We start from the raw sequence: 19,094 nt of genomic DNA, 5'->3' as shown, positions 1-19,094 counted from the left end.
TCAGCATTACTTCCTTGCTCTTGTACGCTACATCCATATTGATGAAGGTAGAATACTGTTCCCTACAATACTGAGTACTGTATTATAAATGAATTTAGAAATGAAATGGTACCACATTAGTTTTAATATGCTCTTAAAGAAATTTAGCATTGACCTTACCTATTCTTAACTGTAAAATGAATTGTGTTGTCTATATCCCAAATTTGAATTGATGTACTTTTGTCTCAGATATACCGATAGTCATTTGGTAGTACAGAAATTGAGTATTGCCGAAAAACACATTTTGTCAAAGCTTTCATTTTGCACTCATCAGGAGAATATGCAAGAATACCAATTAAGGGGGAAAATCTTTGAAAGTCCCCAGTCTACTGCAGATTAAAGGGAAGGTATCTTAAAAGTTTAAGCAACAGGTGAAGCTTTCTGTTTCACATTGCTAATATGTAGTAGCAACATGAGTGTTACCTGCCACTCTCAGGATGTTGCAATCAGGCCAAAAACATGTTCTGCCTATCTCATCAATCAATAAAATGGTACATAAATTTTACTGTTGGGCTGATGTCAGGTATGCAGGCAGTACTTTTCAAAAAAACTGGTGGTTTGTGAAAAACAGCATATCCCTTCAGCTGTTTGCAACAAGTAAATTACTTGCCATGCTTCAACCACCTTAAGCTTGTAACACAGTGTCCACCATTAGATGTGACTCTGCCATTGGATAATATTTACTGAAGAACTTTGAGTGTGCAACCAATTGTGCTCACAACCAAGTTAGGATAGTTGGTTGGGCTTGCAGTTTGCACACTTGTGCTGGAACCTACATTCATCATTACACAGGACCTAGTTTTTAGACAAAAGATATGTATACCTGTGAACCAATCAGCACTATCCTCTTGTGTATTATAAATATTGGATTTCCCCTCGGTATTCTTTCAAATTGTCAAATTTTGCTTATGGCAGTGTGTGTCTTTTCTCAGAAACATTCAGAATCTTTACTACTAAACAGCTAAATGTATCTAAACTATTTCACTTTAACCACTCCTAGTTCCAAATTTTTGTCAAACTTCAGGTAAATAATTAGCTTCTGAATTCCATATTGGATAACTTGGTGACTATAATGAAGCTGTGGCTATATTGATTCTGTAAACTCCTTGAGGAACATAAATAGGATATTCCTGATCAGCGATTGTAAGATAAACGAAGGAATAAAGTCAATTAAGAGACCTGAAACTTAGGATGTGGCACTTAACTCATAGGGAGGGTGCTGTATGGAGTGAAATGAAGCTGTGAAGCAATTAGAAAACAGAGGTTTTAAATTTCATCCTTTGGGGTTTAGAGGTCATTAACATTGAAAATGGTGAGATGTTAGTGATACAGTGAGGCCAAGGAGTGTTGTGTCAGCAGGATGTAGAATAAGACAGGATATAAGCCTCTCTGATGAAGGGTCTAGGCCCGAAACGTCAGCTTTTGTGCTCCTGAGATGCTGCTGGGCCTGCTGTGTTCATCCAGCCTCACATTTTATCATCTTGGAATTCTTCAGCATCTGCAGTTCCCATAATCTCAGGATATAGACAGCTGAGTTTTGGACACATTGGTCTCTGGAGGTTTTAGGATGCTAACCAGCAGAGTGAATATTGGAATTATTGAACCCAAGATGATATAATCATGGATTATGGTTTTGGCTGTATGAAGAATTAAGGTGTACATTTTTGTTAGGTTGTAGAATTGAAAAAGAATATCAAGCTTTTCCTGCTCTGGCACAAGCTAACCAACTAATGAGAGCAATAGAGAAAGTAGCAAGGAGCATTTCTAGTCTTTCTCTGGAACAGGCTGAAAATAGTAGTTTAAGTCTTCCTGATAACTAATTAGAAGTAGTATTCATTCATCCACTGGCCGGCAGTTTGACAATAGAGAGCAGAACTGGAGGGCAAAGGAAGTAGTGGAACTTTCCAATTGTATCTACGCTGCATTGTCCTGACGGCTCCAGCTTTCTTTCTGGATAATTGATAACCAATACTTGCTTAACTGATGCCTTGCACTGGTTTGTCATTGTCCATCTGATATTCATTGTTCCTTCATGTTAAACCCAACTCCATTTGCTATTGTAGCATTTGCTAGATTTTTTCCACCTGCTTCATAATTCAGCAATTCTTTGCTTTTGCATTCCATTAGAAATATACTGTTTACAATTTTCATTCTCTGTTCTTATTCCAAGTGAATGTCACCTGAGCCTTGTATGTATAAATGGTTACTTAGTAATTTGAGTCCAGTTAGCCCAAAATGAAGCATGAAATATTCATTTTCTTTTTTCATTAGACCACATGGAGCATGGGAACGAGAAACAAGACAAGAGTGGGAAGGTAGAGAATTGGACCAAGTAAGGTACGAAAGATTACGTCTTGACAGAAAAACACTGGAACCTGAGACACAGGAAAGGTTACCATTCTTCTTAGCTGGGGTAAGGAGAACAATGCAGAGCAAGTGTAAAAGGGCCTTGCAGACAGATTTTATCACTTTGTTTCCTTGTTAAATTTCTGAGTTGTGGCTGCTGTTTTGGTTTGAATGTTACTTTTTGAAACTTTGCTGCAAATGTTAATGAATGAATTGTGATGAACTCAGTTATTTAAATATTGCTTCCTCTCTTGGACACTTACCATGACATGGTATAAAATATGAAGTTTGGGTAAAATGGCTTGTTTTGTTAGGTTTTTTAGTTTTACTGCTGCATGAATGTTTATCCCCATTGTTTTGCTTAACTCGTGATTATAGCTTTTATGATCACTCACTGAGACTAGTTTTATATTCTGTATTTATTTAAATTCCGCCAGCTGTCATGGTGGGATTTGATCCCATTCCCCAGAGCATTAACATGGTTCTCTTAGATTACTGGTGCAGTGGCATTATCACAATGCAAGTATTTTCACTGGATGAACACAGCAGGCCAAGCAGCATCTCAGGAGCACAAAAGCTGACGTTTCGGGCCTAGACCCTTCATCAGAGAGGGGGATGGGGAGAGGGAGCTGGAATAAATAGGGAGAGAGGGGGAGGCGGACCGAAGATGGAGAGAAAAGAAGATAGGTGGAGAGAGTATAGGTGGGGAGGTAGGGAGGGGATAGGTCAGTCCAGGGAAGATGGACAGGTCAAGGAGGTGGGATGAGGTTAGTAGGTAGCTGGGGGTGCGGCTTGGTGTGGGAGGAAGGGATGGGTGAGAGGAAGAACCGGTTAGGGAGGCAGAGACAGGTTGGACTGGTTTTGGGATGCAGTGGGTGGGGGGGAAGAGCTGGGCTGGTTGTGTGGTGCAGTGGGGAGAGGGGACGAACTAGGCTGGTTTAGGGATGCAGTAGGGGAAGGGGAGATTTTGAAACTGGTGAAGTCCACATCGATACCAGATGGCTGCAGGGTTCCCAGGCGGAATATGAGTTGCTGTTCCTGCAACCTTCGGGTGGCATCATTGTGGCAGTGCAGGAGGCCCATGATGGACATGTCATCTAGAGAATGGGAGGGGGAGTGGAAATGGTTTGCGACTGGGAGGTGCAGTTGTTTGTTGCGAACTGAGCGGAGGTGTTCTGCAAAGCGGTCTCCAAGCCTCTGCTTGGTTTCCCCAATGTAGAGGAAGCCGCACCGGGTACAATGGATACAGTATACCACATTGGCAGATGTGCAGGTTAACCTCTGCTTAATGTGGAATGTCATCTTGGGGCCTGCGATAGGGGTGAGGGAGGAGGTGTGGGGACAAGTGTAGCATTTCCTGCGGTTGCAGGGGAAGGTGCCGGGTGTGGTGGGGTTGGAGTGCAGTGTGGAGCGAACAAGGGAGTCACGGAGAGAGAGGTCTCTCCTGAAAGCAGACAGGGGAGGGGATGGAAAAATGTCTTGGGTGGTGGGGTCGGATTGTAAATGGCGGAAATGTCGGAGGATGATGCGTTGTATCCGGAGGTTGGTGGGGTGGTGTGTGAGAACGAGGGGGATCCTCTTAGGGCGGTTGTGGCGGGGGCGGGGTGTGAGGGATGTGTTGCGGGAAATACGGGAGACGCGGTCAAGGGCGTTCTCGATCACTGTGGGGGGAAAGTTGCGGTCCTTAAAGAACTTGGACATCTGGGATGTGCGGGAGTGGAATGTCTTATCGTGGGAGCAGATGCGGCGGAGGCGGAGGAATTGGGAATAGGGGATGGAATTTTTGCAGGAGGGTGGGTGGGAGGAGGCTTCACCAGTTTCAAAATCTCCCCTTCCCCTACTGCATCCCTGAACCAGCCTAGTTCGTCCCCTCCCCCCACTGCACCACACAACCAGCCCAGCTCTTCCCCCCCCACCCACTGCATCCCAAAACCAGTCCAACCTGTCTCTGCCTCCCTAACCGGTTCTTCCTCTCACCCATCCCTTCCTCCCACACCAAGCCGCACCCCCAGCTACCTACTAACCTCATCCCACCTCCTTGACCTGTCCGTCTTCCCTGGACTGACCTATCCCCTCCCTACCTCCCCACCTATACTCTCTCCACCTATCTTCTTTACTCTCCATCTTCGGTCCGCCTCCCCCTCTCTCCCTATTTATTCCAGCTCCCTCTCCCCATCCCCCTCTCTGATGAAGGGTCTAGGCCCGAAATGTCAGCTTTTGTGCTCCTGAGATGCTGCTTGGCCTGCTGTGTTCATCCAGCCTCACATTTTATTATCTTGGAATTCTCCAGCATCTGCAGTTCCCATTATCTCTGAAGTATTTTCACTGTTCTTTTAAGACTAAGTATTGGGTAGGAGAACAGTCAGAATAGACTCTTCAAGCCCAGTTTTTAGCATTAGACCTCAAACCAAAGTCTTCTCAAGAGGACGCAAGAGATCCAGTAACACTATTTGAAAAAGAGTAGATGAGTTCTACCTATTATTCTACAACCTATATCATTAAAAACAAGAGATCAGGATATCTCATTGCTATTGGTGGTGCCTTGTATGCAAGTTGACTGCTGTATTACGAGGTTACCTGATTGACCACACTTCAGAAGCACTTCTTTCTTCTTGCATGTATCATAGTCTATAAACTAGGTCTCATAACAATAGAGATAATGGGAACTGCAGATGCCGGAGATTCCGAGATCACAAAGTGTGGAGCTGGATGAACACAGCAGGCCAAGCAGCATCTTCTGCTCCTAAGATGCTGCTTGGCCTGCTGTGTTCATCCAGCTTCACACTTTTAATCTCATAACAATAGGTCTGGTTGCTAAGATAAGCTACTTTCTAACTGGTTATCTGTCTATGAAATGGTACAAACGATGCAGAAGTGTCCACCTCTAGCTAACTCCATGACATTGGGCTATGGGTTAGGACATGGATCTTGGGCCATCTTATTTCATTTCTTGGTTAAATACCTTAAAGTTAATGACTATTGATTAGCATTGTTCATTGTCACGTTCAGAACTGAACATGTTTTGTCATGTCTTTGAGCTGTTTTATTTTCATTGTGGCCAGCGATACGTAAGCAAGATTTAATTTGCTTGCAAGTCAACATTAGATTTCCTGTTTACAAAATGGGAGTATATTATCTTTTGCTGAGTCAAAATTTGTCTTTTTTTTCTTTTCAAGAACATGTACTCCCAGATTTCCTTGGCTACTTTTTGACTTTTAGGGCCTAAAATTTTGATTTTCAGGGCTCCTTAGGTTAGAAACCAAACTTTTCAAAGTAAGGATGTGCAAACTTGCTGCATGTCTCGACCAAAGAATATTAAAATAAAAGAAACTTGTACTGGGTATGCAGCCAGTGCTCAACAGCATAACATTTTTCTTCATTCACCACCCATCCACCGTATTGTCCTTATGCGGCTGCTGATATTAAGGCAAATTTGGGACCTGGAGGTTAGGCTCTTCTGGCTCATATGGACTCCCAAACCTTCCGATATGTCAAACTTGTAAAAAAAAATACACTTTGATACCCAAGAATGTGTACAGATGGGCTCTTCTATACTTTAAAAAAAAATTACAAGGGGAACAGACAAAATTGATTTCCCCATAGTATTTTCTCCCTTTACATCAGATCTCTTAAAAACTAAAAGGGGAAGAAATCCACCAAAACATCCTTTTTCCTTTTATTCCAGATGTAGTTTCTAAATTTAAAAATCAGCAAGAGAGTTTTAGAAGGGAAAATAAAGATCTTTTTTGTGAAAGACTTGGAAAATCATACTAATTTAATTGATTCAAATAAAATGTGGAAGTGAGCAATGTTGCCCACATCTCTCTCGCCCTGGGAGGTTCTTCCTTCTCCCTGCACACCCAGTCGACTGCTTACACTGTCTTTCTCTCGACCCCTCACTCTGATTTTCTTACAGACACAGACAGCATCACTATATCTGTACCACATGCACCAACATCTTGGTCTCTTATTTCTCTCCCTTTCTCTCTCTCTCTCTCTCTGTTTCTCCCTCCCTCCTGCTGCTGCTCCTCTTCCTCAAATCACAGTTTTCCTCTGCTATCTAGTTGTTCTTCCAATCATAACTTCTGTCTCTGGAGAAGGGCCAAGATCAAGAGTAAGGAAGCCTGTGATTGGAAAAGTTGGAGCAGTAGCATTTGAGATTGATGTGTGATTGCAGCAGCAATTGCTTACAGATTCTGTCTCCAAGGTATGTTCATTTTTTCCACTGTCTATCACAAAATTGTTGAGGAAACCTTATTCCATAAAATTTAACAATAGGGCTGACAATTCCTTGAAAGAAGTTTACCCCATCTTTGTATTTTTGAGGAGTCATTTTGGAAGAGAATTCAACTGTTACCCTGTTTCTTTTGATTATTGATATGGAGTTTGTTATATGCATTAAGTCAATAGCAAGTACTTTTATCAATAGTAAAGGAAAGAAATCGCAAAGGGTGGTATGACTCCATTAAGTGCAAGTGCACTTGTTGTAAAGATGTACAATGCACAGTGTTAAATGAGTTTAGTATCAATTTTCACAATAGAGGAAGAGAACAAGATATCCGAGTAACAGGGAAATTTAAAGCAAGGAATTTGATGGATTTAAATATTATTTTTAAAATATGTAATGGAGAAATTAGTTAAACTTAAAATAACTTATTGAACACAATAGATGAGAAAGTTGCGAATCTTTGTCATCATTTTCCAAAGCACTCTAAATTCAGAAATTGTACCTGTGGGTTGAAAATGAGCAAATTTCATACATTATTTAAAGAGGAATGGTGAAGAAACTAGATGACAAGACTTTTAAATTTTATTCTATTTGTAGCAGAATATACACAAGGGATTATCAGAGGAAATAATAGTGCCAATGTTGGAAAACCTGGATTGGTAATTGATTGAAATGCAGAAGACTCAGAGTAGAAGTTACTGTTTCTGAGATAGTAGGAACTGCAGATGCTCAAGAATCTGAGATAACGAGGTGTAGAGCTGGATGAACACAGCAGGCCAGGCAGCCTCAGAGGGGCAGGAAGGCTGACATTTTAGGCCTAGACCCTTCTTCAGTAGAAGCTAATGTATTTTGATTGGTGAATTTGACAATAATATTTCTCTTGAATGTGTCAGGGGCCTTGATCTTCCACTAGAATTATCAGTGACTTAGATGTCGGGGATAGGAGTGGTGTAATCAAATTAGAGGCTGTATGTGTTACACCTAAACAGAACTGAGAATAAGTTTCTTAGTGGAGCAGAGATAATAAAATGTGAGGCTGCATGAACACAGCCGGCCAAGCAGCATCTCAGAGCAACTTGCTTGTGCTCTGAGGGAAGATTTAACCATTCTTTGTAGTGATGTGGGAACCAGGGGTTACTTACCAAGGGGATACTATTGCAAAACACATTGGGAGATACAGACAATACTTGAGGGACCTTGGTGAGTATGGACAGTGGTCCCTTAAGGTATCAGGACAAGTGAATAAAGTAGTTTGGAAGGTGTATGGCGTAGAATTTAATAGCAGGCTGGAACTGTATAAAGTATTGGTAAGACCACAGCTGAAGTACTGTGTGTAGTTCTGGAATCTACGCTGAGTGATGTGATAGGACTGGTGACGGTACAGAGGAGATGGGGAAGATTTGTTAGAATGTTGCATAGGCTGTTGAGCTTTAGATGTAAAGAGAGATCGTATAGACTGGTGTTGCTTCCTTAGAGCAGTGGAGATTGAGAAGGGACGTGATTAAGATGTATAAAATTACAAGGGGCATAGATAGGAAGAGACTTTTCTTCTTGACGGAGGGATTGTCGACCAGGTGCATAGATTTAAGGTAAATGGCAGAAGGTTTTGAAGGGATATGAGGAAAAATGTTTTCACCCAGAATCTGATACTCTCTGCCTAAAAGGGTGGTAGAGATAGAAACCGTAATAACATTTAAGAAATATTTAAATATGCATTTAAGCTGTCAAGAGCGTACAAGTCCATGGCCAAGTGCTCGCAAATAAGATTAGAATAGTTAGGTAATAAAATGTGAGGCTGGATGAACACAGCAGGCCAAGCAGCATCTCAGGAGCACAAAAGCTGACGTTTCGGGCCTAGACCCTTCATCAGAGGCTTTTTGTGCTCCTGAGATGCTGCTTGGCCTGCTGTGTTCATCCAGCCTCACATTTTATTATCTTGGAATCTCCAGCATCTGCAGTTCCCATTATCTCTTAGAATAGTTAGGTGGTGGTTTTGACCAGAATGGATATGATGGGCTGAAGGGCCTTTTTCTATGCTATGGATCTTTGACTTTATAAGTAGTTTTTAAAAGATATTTGTTCATTGAATGTGACTGTCACTGGCAAGGTGCTGACAAGGTGAATATTTGTTGCCCATCCCTGATACGCCTTGCAAAATATTGCACTGGTCTGCAATCCTGTATGTACTATGTCATAAAATACACACAAAACTATTAGATTTGTTTATTATGATTTCTCTTTCATGCAGCCTTGACTGTTTTGATTTTGCAGGTGGTCTGTTAAATGTTCTTAATGATAGAATCATGAATTTTGTCAATTACCAATATCAGGTTAATTGAGACCAAGAAAAACTGGTGTAAAAGCAAAGCAAGAGAATAAAACTAATCTCATAACTGATCAATATGTTTAGTTATATCCTGTTGTAATAATAACTCTCGATATTTCAGTATAACGGAAAAGCTTGATTTCGGAGTGTGGATCTGGTTAAAGGATTTCCTTTGATCGCATAGCTGGCACTCGAAATGTTTAGTGTGCAGGGTAAATCCACAAGTTTCAATTTCTTTCTGCTGAGTTATTTTTGAGTTAATTGGCTTCAGGGGTGATGAAGGACAGTCTCTAGTTAATTTTCAGGATACAGAGGGGCTCCAGTTACTATAAACAACGGTGCGCTTGTCTTCACGTTCTTTGTTTTGATGGTCCTAAATTATGAATTAATGCTTTGACTCATCAAATGAGTTTATACATGCATAATTAACACTAGGCAAGGAACCTGTACTGTTCAGTGGAATATAAAAATAGCAGCAATAATTTAAAAGACAGGTGAAAAAAATCACTTCACTAAACTCAACCAAGCTTGTAGCTTCAGTTTGATATTTATTTTTATGATGTGCGTCTGTTTGTTAACAACAACCTGCAGTAACCTGATGAATTGTTTGTTTGCAGGAGGCAGGGAAAGAACAGGAGTATAATTTCCTTGAAAGGGAATGTCTACGCTCTAAGACATATTATGAAGAAACTTTGAAAAGACCTGACACTGGGTGAGAAGCATTGTGTTATTTACTTTTCCAAGTCACAAAGGAGAGGATATGGGGTGGGGGATGGGATTTAAACTGATGAGAATCATCCATAGTATTCCCAAACCCAGTTTTCTTCACACAACAATGTCTCTTTTGGAAAATACATCATTGGTCACCTCTTTTAAATTCATAGGATGAGATTCATCAGGATGCAAGGGCTTGTAAGCCTTAAGTTCTGTCAGTTCAGTAGTGATTGTAATTTTACCAAGTCCCTCTCTTACTTCCACCTCCTAAGTTACAACTATTACTAGAATGTTTTTAGTATGCTGTATAGTGAAAACAGAAGATCTACCATTAACTCCCCATTCTCAACTGCTAATGGATCAGTACTTATTTTATTTGTTCTCTGTAGAAACTCTTCCTATCCATTTTCACATTTCTAGTTTACTTCCTCATATTTCTCAGTCATTTTCTGCTGTTCTTTTATTCTGATAAATCATCTGACCTTGCACTTGACATTACGCAGTTATATTACATTTTTGTAAGTTTTGTGCTTTCCTTAACATTTTTCTTAGTTAACTATGGCTGGTGGATCCTCCCCTTGAAATTGTTCTTTTATAATAGGTTTATATTTATTTGAGTATTCTTCAATATCCCCTGAAGTATCTGCCACTCCTCTATTGATCTTTCTTGTAACTTCTTATTCCCAGTTTCACTCCAGCAAGCTCAACTTTCATGTCCACATAGTTGCCTTTATTCATGTTTAAAACGCTAGATTCATAGAATCCCTACAGCGCGGAAGCAGGCCACACAGCCCATCGAGTCCGCACTGACCCTCTGCAGAGCATCTCACCCAGACCTAGCCCCCTACCATCTCCCTCTGACCCTGCATTCCCTGCATTTTGATGATAGTATAAGGTAGCTGTTGGAGTTTAGATAGACCTTAGGTTTAAGGTAAAACTTTGGCACAACATCGTGGGCCGTAGGTTCTATTCTGTGCTGTACTGTTCTGTGTTCTATGTTCCTGTGGCTAACCTAGCCAGCACTTCCTGGACTCTAAAGGCAATTTTTTTAGCATGGCTGATCCACCCAAGTAGTCCAGACTCACTCTTCTTGCTTTCAAACTGGGCACAAAATCAATCATATTGTGGTCACTACTGCCCAAAAGTGCTTTTACTCTGAGGTCATTAATTAATACAGTCTGATTACAGAGTCTAATAAAAACCTTTTTTCTGGGTGGCTTCAGATATGCTATTCTAAGAAACTGTCTGAAAAGCATTCTGTGAATTCCTCATTCGGGCTACTAGTGCCAATGTAATTTTCCAGTTTAAATGAAGTTTAAAGTTACTCATGATAATTGGTATTGCTTGATTACAGCGCCCAATATTTCTTCTCATATACTTCATCCTACATTGTGATTACTATCAGGAGACCTGTAGACCACGCCCACTTCTTTGAAGTATTGGCAAAGATCTGTAGCTCGGGTTGTGGATGAGGTTGTTGACTTGCTCGCCGAGCTGGCTGTAACAAAATAAATCCAGCTCAGTGAACAAGTCAACAACCTCACTCCCACTTCTACCTTGTACTATTTTGCAACTTCATTTAACTATGTTCTGGGAGTTTACAGTTACTTCGGGAACTGGATTCCACAAATTGGTTGTTACATTTCAACTCCGTACTCCCAGGTTTTCAGATAGTTAGGGGGTGTTAATAATACCGGGTTTAAAAATACAATCCAGTTCTCATTTTAAAATAATTATATCCAGTTTACTATAACATGATTTTATATTGGTAATCTGATTTGAAGTTATTTTGGGAAAAGATTTTGAATTTGGCAGTATTGGATTCACTGCTGGATGGCTGATGGAGGTATAAAGGATGAAATTTGGCAGCAATGGGATATGACCTTTCCACGATGACAGCACTGGTTTGTTATATAGGTAGTATGTGTTTTACATAGATTTTTGTAAACATTAAATCTGGTGTTTGTGATTTGGGTTTTGGAAATATATCTATCAATCCACTTCTCTCACTGTGTGGGAGAACACTATTTGCGTTTGCCTGTCTCTCTCTCTCTCTCTCCTCACAGCCCTTCCCTTTGCCTTCCTTCCTCCATTCCTCTATCTTTCTATTCCTTTTATTACCTTTCTCTTCTACTCAACATTTTTGCTGAAGTTAAATTTTTTATTCCAACACTGAGTAAATAATCTACCAAGATTATTGGTAGCTTCCAAATTCAATTTCTCTATCCTTTGTTGTAAACCACAGTAAATAGAAATTTTATCTGAATACTGATGTTTAAATTTGTGTTCTCACTTTTATTTAAATATTCTGGAAAATACACAAACAGCTTTTGTACTGAAGATAAAAATGTCTATCATCCAACAGATGTAAATGCCACAGATTCAGTCAGGAAAATTATATAGGATCTTCCTTCAGCTAAGTATTGCTGGTCTAGTCAGGAAGTACTCCCAGGTCAGTGTTGATAGAACATAGAACTGTACAGCCAGGAATGGGCCCTTCGGACCATGATGTTGTGCTGAACATGGTGCCAAATGAAACAAATCCCTTCTGCCTACCATTGGTCCATATCCCTCCATTCCTTGCGTGTTTATGTGCTTATCTAAAAGTCCCTTAAATGCCCCTATTGTATCTGCCTCCACCACCACCCCTGGCAGTGCGTTCCAGACTCCTACCAGTTTCTGTGTAAAAAAAAAACTTGCCCCTCATGTCTCCTTTGAACTCCTCGCACCCCCCCCCCAACCTTAAATGCATGCCCCCTAATATCAGACATTTCAACTCTGGGGAAAAAGATTCTGACCGTCAACCCTATTGATGCATCTCATGATATTATAGACTTCTATCAAGTCTACCCTCCGCCTGTGCCACTCGAGAAAACAACCTAAGTTTTTTAGCCTCTCCCTTTTAGCTCATACCCTCCAAACCTCCTGATAAACCTCTTCTTCACCCTCTCCAAAACCTCCACATCCTTCTTGTAATGTGGTGACCAGAATTAAACGCAATACTCTAAATGTGACCTAACCAAAGTCTTATAAAGCTGCATCATGACATTCTGACTCTTGTATTCAATTCCCTGACCATATGCTTTCTTTACCACCCTATTGACTTACTTTCAGAGAGCTATGGACTTAAACCACAAGATCCTTCTGTACACCAATGCTAAAGTCCTGCCACTAATTGTATACTTTTCTGTACGTTTGATCTCCCAAAGTGCAACACCTTGCACTCGCCCAGATTAAACTCCAGCTGCCATTTCTCCACCAATACCTGCAAATGATCTATATCCCACTGAATCCTTTGACCATCTTCAACACTGTCCACAATCCCCCCGATCTTTGTGTCGCTTCCAATCTTACTAATCCACTGTCTACATTTTCATTTAAGTCATTTATATATATCACAAACAGTAGAGTTCCCTGTACACATCCCTGTAGAATATCACTAGTCTTGGACCTCCAGCCTGAAAAACACCCTTCCACCACTACCCTGTGTCTTCTATGGGTAAGCCAATTCTGAATCCACGCTGTCAAATCTCCATGGATCCCATGTGTTTTAATCTTCTGATGAGCTATTGGATGAGTCTACCATGAGGGACCTTGTCTAAAGCCTTACTAAAATCCATGTAAACAACATCCACTGCTCTACCCTCATCGATCATCTTCACCACCTTCTCGAATATTCTTCCCTGCACAAAGCCATGCTAACTGTCCATAATTAGATCATGCTTTTTCAAATGTGTGTAAATCCTACCCCTAAGAATTCTCTCCAATAGCTTCCTGCCACCAATATGAGATTCACGGGAGTAATTTGCTGGATTATTCCTATTTTCCTTCTTGAACAGATGAACTACTCGCCAGTCCTCCAGGGCCTCTCCAATGGCTAGCAGGGATATAAACATCTTGGTTAAAGCCCCTGCAATCTTCGCTGTCTTGTTTCTCTCAAAGCTTGGGGTAAATATCATCGGGCCCTGGGGACTTATCCACTTTAATGCTCTTCAAGAGATCCAACACCACTTCTTTCTTGATCTCAAAATGCCCTAGCATATTAGCATGCTCCACACTAATCTCACTATCCTCCATATCCTTTGCCTGGGTGAATACCGATGCAAAGTACTCATTTAGGATCTCACCCACAATTCTGTGCCTCCATGCACAAGTCCCCCCCCATTATCTTTGAGTGATCCTATCTTCTCCCTAGTTATCCTTTTTGTTTTTAACGTATCTATAGAATGCCTTGGCATTCTTTTTAATCTTACTTGCCAAGGTCATTTCATTGTCCCTTCTTGCTCTCCTAATTCCCTGTTTGAGTACTTTCCTGCTTTCCTTGTATTCTTCATGGGCCCGATCCAGTTCTAGCTTCCTAACCCTTACGTATGCTTCTTTTTCCCTTTTGATTAAATCCATAATCTCCCTCATTATCCAAGGGTGCCTTATCTTGCCATTCTTATCTTTCGTCCTTACTGGAACATGCCGGTATTGAAATCTCCCCAGCAGGTCTTTAAACAGTTCTCACATGTCAAATGTGCCTGTAAACAGCTCCTCCTAATTAACACTCCCTAGCTCCTGCCTATTACTTATGTAATTTGCCTTCCCCCAATTTAGTACCTTACCACAAAATGCCCTGACTTATCCTTGTTCATAGATATCTTAAAACTTAAGTAGTTGTGATCACTGTTGCCAAAATGTTTTCCCATTGAAAGGTCGTCACCTGGCCAGGCTCATTAGCCAATACAAAGTACAGTATGGTCCCTGCTCTAGTTGGACTATCCACAGACTGTTTCAAGAAACCATCTTGGATGCACTTGACAAATTCCACCCTATCTAAGCCTCTTGCTATAAAGGAATCCCAGTCAATACTGGGGAAGTTAACGTTACCCACTATGACAAGTCTGTTTTATATTGCATCTTTCCATAATCAGCCCACATATTTGTTCCTCAATTTCTCTGGCTGTTGGGAGGGCTATAGTATAATGCTATCAGAGTGATTGCACCGGTCTTATTTTTGACCTCTACCCACACTGGCTCAGTGGTGAGACCCCCAGCACATCCTCTCTGAGTGCAGATGTAACATTCTCCCTGATTAGTAACACAACTGCTCCACGTCTTTTCCCTTACCTTCTATCGCCTGTAAAACAACGAAACCCTGGAACATCGAGCAGGCAGTCCTTTCCCTCTCTCAACCAAGTCTCTATAATGGCCGCAACATAAGGCTGATGCACTTAGTACATTGACCTTACTTTTAATATTCGTTGCATTGAAATAAACACTTCAGCCCATTTGTACCATTGTGTTCATTTACCTGTCTCTGCCTGTCCTTCCTTTCTGATTTTGCTGGTCCTAACATCTATCTTCCTCTCAATCCCTCTACTTGTTGACCTGCTGCTCTTGTTCCCAGCCACCATCACTCTAGTTTAAAGTGAGGATAGCGGTTCCCCTGCGGGTTTAGGTGCAACCCCTCCGTCTTGTGCAAGTCATCCCTGCCCCAGAAGGGATCCCAATGATCCAAGAAATTGAAACCCTGCCCCTTTCACCAGCTCCTTAGCCATGCATTCATCTGACCTTTTCCTTGCCTTACTAGCACTAGAGAGGTTGGAAGTAGTTGAATTTAGAAAACACCAGGTTAGGAACATTGCTGTGAAATAACATAAGTAAAAATATTTCATTTCAAACTTTATTTTGTAACTTCAAGTTTTCAGTTAATGATGGATATACTTGTTTGCTAAAATAGTTTGAATATTTAAATTTGGAAAAAATACTGGTAGTAAATATTTACAGCAAATGTCTATTTACACAAAGTTTATAATTAGAACTTGCTGCAACTTAAAGGTTGTGACAACGTTATTTCATATGTAGTGTAATCATCTGTATATGAGGAAGATAGATATGTGTGTATGTTTAAATGCATGCATTCAAGCATAGATATATCTACATATTTATTTTTAAAATTGTATAAGCCATCTGTTTTGCTGTCAAGCCACTGCCTCTGCATAAATTTTATTATGCCTGGCTCTGATTGTGGGACAGCTGGGATGAAATCAATGAGAGAGCTATTCTCCACTGGAAAAAGTTCAGTTGATAATGACTAAGAATGTAGCATTTCTACTGATACAATACTGTTACCTGAGAGGTCAACAACACCCAGAAAAGCATAGAGCAAGGTGCAAACCTCAGTGATTTAGAGACTAGGGTGGATGGAGGTATCTGCCATATCCCCACCTTCATTGCAAATAGAACCAGCAGGTCTGAATGTGAATAATATAACAATACTATCTTGTTCAAGGTTGAAGCTTAGAGTACTGAAACAGTATCTAAAATGAATTGGTAAGCATATTTAATACCCATAAATATATGTATGTGTGAACAGGAGAAATAAATTACCAGCGTCTCACATAGCGTATTGCAGTTGAAGCCAAGGGAGAAAGGTTTCTCTATCAAAGTAATGAATTCTCTTAGTATCAGAGATAATGGGAACTGCAGATGCTGGAGAATTCCAAGATAATAAAATGTGAGGCTGGATGAACACAGCAGGCCAAGCAGCATCTCAGGAGCACAAAGGCCCGAAACGTCAGCTTTTGTGCTCCTGAGATGCTGCTTGGCCTGCTGTGTTCATCCAGCCTCACATTTTATTATCTATTAATGAATTCTCTTTATTTTATTGTTGGCAATGAAGATTGCTCAATCGCAAATCCTGGTATTTTTAAGTTAAATGTGTGTTTCCACCACCAATTACCCTTATTCACATCTCTTCTGATCAGTTCCTTTTATTTTGAACAGGTATAGCCACCATTTGAGTGGTGATCCTAGCTGGAAGATGGAAGGATTCCACGATCTTTCTTCCCAGGGGAAGCTGGGAACAGATCTGACATGGGACACAGCTGTCCAGAGGAGCCTGAAAGGCTTATACAGAATGGAACTAGCAGAGGCTCAGAGGACTGACCCTTCACTGGAAGCTGTGCGATATCAGGCCATGTATCCCAGCAACAAAACAAATACTGACCTTGGGGGTACATTCCTGTACAAAGAGGGGATATTGGTTCGGCGATGGAGTCCAAAGGAAGGCTTTTTCAAGGGTTCAGAAGTATTTGAGGAGGTAGTAGTCCCTGAGATATATCGTAGTGAGATATTAAAGGTTGCTCACAACATACCTTGCTATGAACATCAAGGCATTAAACATACAGGACGCCGTACGCTGCAATATTTCTACTGGCCATCCGTTTTCATTGATGTGGCTCATTATTGTAAAGTATGTGAAAAATGTCACTATTCACATAAACAGGGGGATGTGGGCAATCTGGGGTTACGTCCACTACCTACTATCAACATACCATTTAAAAGAGTGAGCATCGATGTAGTGGGTCCATTGCCTTTCACAACAAACTCTGGAAAGAGGTATATTCTGATGATGGTGGATTGCGCATCCAGATATCCAGATGCAACAGCACTTGTCTCAGTGGAAGCAGACATTGTCGCCATGGCCTTGCTTGTAATGTTTACACGTGTTGGGTTTCCAGATGAGATACTGTCCAATCAGGGTGAAAATTTTATGTCCCAATTGGTTATGCAGCTAAAAAGGCAGTGCCAAGAGAAGCAGCTCCGCAGCAACTCATACTATCCCCAAGTAAATGAGCTGGTAGAGAAGTTCAATGGGACATTGAAACAAATACTGCGTACCTATGCTGAGCAGAACCCCTGTGACTGGGATGAAAAGCTGCAATACCTTCTGTTTGCCTGTAGGGAGATGCCACAGGACTTGACTGGGTTCTCACCCTTTGAACTTCTATATGGGCGCCGAGTATATGGGACTTTGTTTCTGATCAAAGAGGCCTGGTTAGGGAAGTGCTTTGGCACAGATAAATACATAGTGGAGCATGTGCTGAATGCAAGGGATGCCTTACTTGATTTAATTGAAAATATTCCAGATGATCGGGAACACTCTATATATGGCCGAAATCTCTGGCACTGCCATAATGCTGGAACCCGGGCATATGATGTGGGTGAAAGAGTGCTGGTACTACAGCCTGTAAAACGACAAAAAACACAGCTTCACTGGGAAGGCCCTTATACTGTAGTGGAGCCAGGAAAATACGTGTATTATACAATTGAAATACCATTTAATAAATTTCGAATTTACCATGTTAACATGATGAAGCCTTACCTCGATTCCTAGGTAGTAGAGTAGAACATTTGATTTTTAGTTTGTTTCCTTGTTTTAGAGATTGTATTATTTCCAAAAAAAATTTTAAGACCCAAAAACAGTAAAACACCCAAACCTGCATGCAAATGGTGAATATCACGTTACAGATATCCTGTATATTCACCCTCTTACTGTGTGCGACCTGTTTCATCTTTAAAAAGAAACATGCATGATCTTTGTCAAAGATAAACGGTCATTAAATTTCTGGACAAAAATGGTTGACAAACGAAGCTTTAAAAGCAAAAGGGATTTGAAGGACAGGAAGTCTTTTGTAATTTGTATGTGAACAAATTGTCAACATCTGATCTGTTGTCTGTACTTGAAGGAGATGATGATTTGAGTGGGTTGACAGAGAGGGCTGAGTTTACCATGAGTGAAAGAAGCTGTTAGTTGCCAGAGATTACAATTAAACTAGAAGGGTAATTAATTAGATTTATTCAGTGTACATTTATTGATATCATTAAATATATATGTACTTTTCATATTTACTGAGTATTGTCTCATATTGCTGTTCACTGCTGTTTAAATAAAGTAATTAGTTTTTTTAGTCTGTAAACATATGGTCTTATCCACTGTTCAGAAAGAATTAGCCAAGCACTGTACAAAACTACAAGAAATTCACAATAGATTACTGCCAGAGAAGGTATTGTTGGCCCTTGGTTATGGAATACAAGAGTAAACACAGGAAAGGCTGTTGTTTCTGAATCATAAGTCTGCATTGCAAGAATACCATTTTGGAAGTTCATGGAGAAAAATAAGTTACTAAAAATCCAGTGATAATGGGAACTGCAGATGCTGGAGAATCCAAGATAATAAAACGTGAGGCTGGATGAACACATCAGGCCCAGCAGCATCTCGGGAGCACAAAAGCTGATGTTTCGGGCCTAGACCCTTCATCAGACAATGATGAAGGGTCTAGGCCCGAAACGTCAGCTTTTGTGCTCCTGAGATGCTGCTGGGCCTGCTGTGTTCATCCAGCCTCACATTTTATTATACTAAAAATCCAGTCTTTGTTGATTTGAAACAGCAATGGAATTGTGTCACTAGCAAAAGTGTAAAGATGGGCTTGGTGGAATAAAAGGGACAAAATTGCAATGACTGAATAATAGCTTGTTTAATTCATTTTTCCAAAGTGCTTCATAGAGACATACGGGTGAAGAAACAAAAGTTTAATCAAAGAACTAGATGGTGTTAAAATTGAAAAAAGGGGTAGAAAGACACAGGGTTTGAATGCAGGAAATCTGCAGACA

The 19,094-nt window shown here is 40.7% G+C and overlaps 1 protein-coding gene across 5 annotated transcripts in view; it reads left to right on the top strand.

The window, feature by feature from the left end:
* The window catches only part of LOC125465967 (uncharacterized), an 82,462-nt gene extending 63,800 nt beyond the window's left edge, over positions 1 to 18,662 (top strand). For all 5 annotated transcript variants that reach the window (XM_059638516.1, XM_059638515.1, XM_059638513.1 and 2 more), the window contains 3 exons: positions 2,311 to 2,452; positions 9,557 to 9,651; positions 16,425 to 18,662. In XM_059638516.1, the coding sequence (XP_059494499.1) occupies positions 2,311 to 2,452; positions 9,557 to 9,651; positions 16,425 to 17,817 (1,630 nt within the window). In that variant the 3' untranslated portion in view covers positions 17,818 to 18,662. The remainder of the gene's footprint in view (positions 1 to 2,310; positions 2,453 to 9,556; positions 9,652 to 16,424) is intronic.
* Positions 18,663 to 19,094: the final 432 nt, after the last annotated feature.

Source organism: Stegostoma tigrinum, chromosome 30 (assembly GCF_030684315.1).
Source record: "Stegostoma tigrinum isolate sSteTig4 chromosome 30, sSteTig4.hap1, whole genome shotgun sequence".
NCBI classification, from domain to species: domain Eukaryota; kingdom Metazoa; phylum Chordata; class Chondrichthyes; order Orectolobiformes; family Stegostomatidae; genus Stegostoma; species Stegostoma tigrinum.
Note: the sequence above shows the minus strand (reverse complement) of the source record. Positions and strands in the feature narration are given on the sequence as shown.